The sequence below is a fragment of the Salmo salar genome, chromosome ssa19 (assembly GCF_905237065.1).
Source record: "Salmo salar chromosome ssa19, Ssal_v3.1, whole genome shotgun sequence".
NCBI classification, from domain to species: Eukaryota; Metazoa; Chordata; class Actinopteri; order Salmoniformes; family Salmonidae; genus Salmo; species Salmo salar.
The window spans coordinates 29,427,208-29,431,179 of record NC_059460.1 but is presented as its reverse complement, the minus strand read 5'-3'; the positions used below and the strand labels follow the sequence as shown (position 1 = coordinate 29,431,179).

The 3,972-nt window shown below is 42.9% G+C and overlaps 1 protein-coding gene across 1 annotated transcript; it reads right to left on the bottom strand.

Moving 5' to 3' along the window:
* Positions 1-331: 331 nt before the first annotated feature.
* On the bottom strand, positions 332-2,703 carry LOC106578689 (transcription factor Sox-17-alpha-A). Its single transcript, XM_014157792.2, has 2 exons — positions 2,236-2,703; positions 332-1,715 (listed from the first exon to the last, which is right to left on the bottom strand). The coding sequence occupies exons 1-2, from the start codon at positions 2,531-2,533 to the stop codon at positions 832-834; spliced, it is 1,182 nt and encodes a 393-aa protein (XP_014013267.1). The 5' UTR covers positions 2,534-2,703; the 3' UTR covers positions 332-831.
* Positions 2,704-3,972: the final 1,269 nt, after the last annotated feature.

Sequence of the window (3,972 nt, the reverse complement as noted above, 5' to 3'; positions counted from 1 at the left end):
TTTCTAATATTGTTGTGAAATTAATCTAGGCTACCACTAATGTCTATACAGTATAGAAATAAGTGATCTATTTTATGGATAAAAAGCAGTTTCAACAAATGTGATAATTAATAACATAAAACACAGGTGTAGGCTAAATGGTCTATAACCTCTTCAACCTCTTCTTGATGTAAACATTGATTCAAATAAACAATGAAAACATTGTATTAATAACTATATGGTTACTTATTACCAAGGTGCATTGATATAATAATTGGTGTAATGCTGTATTTCAACAATGAAAAGGTAGGGTAAAGTAATTAAAAAACAAAAAAGGGAACAAGGGAACAAGTAAGGGAACATGTATTTTGGTTCAAAACTTTATTTTTCAAAAGTGCAAAAGTATAAAACAGCTATACATACAACGTTCAAATAGTAACTGTACATTATTTATTATCAGAAAATGTATTTATATTCCTCTTCAGAACAAAAAGAAAATACAAACCAATGTGTGAACAATCATCATTACAATTCAGATGTCATACTATGGCTTCTTAGCTCATACAGTGATACACATTGAACGCCCTTCACACAAAAAGAAAATAACATACTGAATTTGAACCCTCAAATTAAAGAGATCCCACTTTTCCCACTGGTCTTCAATTGTAACAGAATGAAAGAGAAAGACATTGAGAGACAGAGAGGGGAGAGGGAGAGAGAAAGAGAGAGAGAGAGAGAGAGAGAGAAAGAGAGAAGACAGAAATAGTGACAGGAGACAGAAAGAGACATTTGAGGTCAGGTTATGTGCTGTAATAGCTTCAGTAGTAGATAGAGACAGGGAGGACCAGGAGGTTAGGAGGTATAGTTACAGTAGAACACTGTGCTCGCATCAGAGAGCACAGAGGATATCAGGCTCTCAGGTCCCTGCATGTTGGCCTCATGTGACCCATAAGACAGGCCTGTCATGTCTCCAGGTCTGGAGGAGTTCAGGTACTGTTCAAACTCACTCCGGTCCACCTCACCTATCAGCTCTGATGGATGCATCTGCTCCACCTGGTCTGCTGGGTGGGAGTCTGGGGGAGGGGAGCGCTGTCCTGTCCCATGTCCTGGGTGTCGCTTGGGGTGACGGGGGCTACAATGCTGGCTGTAGTACATAGCCAATTGGTTGAAAGAGGGGGGCATGGGGCCAGCCTGGTGGCCTTGCTGCTGCTCAGTGGGGGAGGAGAGGTGTCTGTGGAGCATGTGGTTGGCGTGCTGGTTGGAGTGAGGGTCCTGAGGCGTGTACTCTGCCCCCTGGGAGTGGTAGGCGTACGCAGGCATCATGTGGCACTCCTCCTGAGAGTGGAAGAACATGGAGTCTGATTCCACGGCATCCAGTGGGGAGGTGTCGGGGGTAGGCAGGCTGTAGGGTTCGTAGGAAGCCACCCCGAGGCCCTGGGCGTCGCGGTAGTGGCCGAGGGACTGAGTCGACATCTGGTAGCCATGCTCGTGGTGGTAACCCATCCCCAGGCCCTCCATACACACTCGGCCGTCCCCACCCACGGAGGTGCTCTGGTGGTCGGACACGCCATGAACCAGGAACCCTGAGTCCAGACGCTTAATCCTCTTCACCTGCTTCCTCCGCCGGGGTCGGTATTTGTAGTTGGGGTGGTCCTGCATGTGCTGGACCCGGAGCCTTTCAGCCTCCTCTACAAAGGGGCGCTTCTCGGACACAGGAAGGGCTTTCCACGACTTCCCTACAGATCAAGAACAGAGCTCATATGAGTTATATGGCGGCATCAGGCATGCAGACTGGTGGAGCTCCAAAATAGCTAATTGCCAATTTAGTAACAACAGGAGAACACTGATTTCATAACATGATAATATCACTATTATTATTGATCAAAAGCAGTAATTGTTGTAATTAGTTCATTTGGAAATATTAGTTACTTACTCTATATTTGAATGGCCAAAGTAAGGGCAGATAGTTTCCATAATGTGCTTTTTCATGAAAATGTGTCACTACACAAATACTGCAAACCAAAATCATTGAAGTAGGCTACAATAATATTTATCATATCTATTGTAAAATAAATTCATTATGCTTTCACGTGACAACAACACACTGTTTAGAATAACAATAATTCACTAAGGATTTCGTCATGTATATTTAAAAAAAATGAAATACGAAAGAAATACACATTGATCTTTATAAATATCATGGAATAACAGGCTCACAAAATCAATTAAGCCTACTTTATAATTGTATTGTCTTACCCAACATTTTGCTCAACTCCGCATTGTGCAGGTCCGGATTTTGTTGTGCCAGTCGCTTGCGCTCATCCTTTGCCCACACCATGAACGCATTCATGGGTCGCCGGATCCGCGGCTCAGTCTTTCCACGGTTCTGGTTCCCGGAGCTGGTAGCGCACGACTCGCTCTTCACTTTGGTGTCCCCGAGAGGGCTCAGGGGGTCTGCCCACTGACAGTGTCCCATTCCAGGCATCATGACTGACATCGCGCACCTAGCCTGGGTCTGATCGTCACTGGCGTAACCCGCATCCGGACTACTCATCTCTGTTCTATCTACACCAACCGCAGCAACTCGCACAAAAAAACAGAAGTGGCCCTAGCTGTACTGATATAAAAATGAATGTTAACGCAAGAGTAACGATTCCAAACTGAATGGGAAATATCCGTCACTGTTAGATAATAGCCAGGAGCAGACTAAACTAGAGCTGACTATTTTACCCTGAGGTGGGGATACTATAAGAGCACAGGCAACCAATCAACATAAGGTGTGAGTGCCCACCCCTGAGGCGCAAAAAGTTTGAAGTAACCGCCTTCCAGCCTTATTGGGAGCGCGATACCACCCATGGAGACAAGCACTGTCGTCTATGCATAATACAAGCAACACATTAGGTGCCCAAACACAGTTCAAGATTAAACAGACGGAATATTGCTATTGTGCATTTTGGGGTTATGATTAAATAAGAACATCTTGCGTTCGTGAAAGAAACACCAGAACATAATTTGGGATACATCATTTTAAAAGGATATGGGAAAATAATTTGTCCTACAGCCTATCAAATTGAGCAAATATCAAATAATGAATATCCGAAAAAGTCAACGTTAATGCACACAAACGTTTGAATTCAACTGAAATGCTGCTTTGGTGAGAGACACTTGCTCCATTGCTCATGCACCATCACTTTCAAATCTTGTTTTCCAGTTTTAGACAGTTTTATATCACTTCCCACCTCTTAAGTTTTAACTCTGCCTTAAAGTATATTTTATTCTCACTGTTAGTCAGATGTAAGCCTAATGCACATGGACTATCTCATCTGTGTAGGCCTATTGGGATGATGGATTGGGTAACTGGAAGTTCTAAAGCGCAGGTTTACGCATCATTTTGACAGTCTGCCAGCGTTCACAGAAATTGACTGAGGCTGGATGTAAATGATGTTAATAACAAAAAGCGTTCATAAAAATTATTTGATGGGGTGCTGTTGAATACACATTTGCAAACAGTCGAGATTAAATAAACACCCATCTATCGGCCTTTGTTGTCTGAAGAGAGTCGCCGGACCCGGGCCACAGCTAGGGGACACCAGGGCCGTCTATAGTGGTGAAAATTGGTTCTCACTCTTCAAGACCGAGCAAATGAAATAAATAAAACATTATTTGGCACATGCGCTGAATACAACAAGTCTATACCTTACAGTGAAATGCTTATGTACAAGCCCTAAACAAACAATGCAGTTTCAAGAAAATACCTAAAAAAAGAAAGAGATAAGAATAACAAATAATTAAAGAGCAGCAGTAAATAACAATAGAGGGGCTATATACAGGACATACTGGTACAGAGTCAATGTGCAGTCTCGAAGTAATTGAGGTAATATGTACATGTAGGTAGAGTTATTAAAGTGACTATGCATAGATAATAACAGAGAGTAGCAGCAGCATAGAAGGGGGGGGGCAATGCAAATAGTCTGGGTAGCCATTTGATTAGCT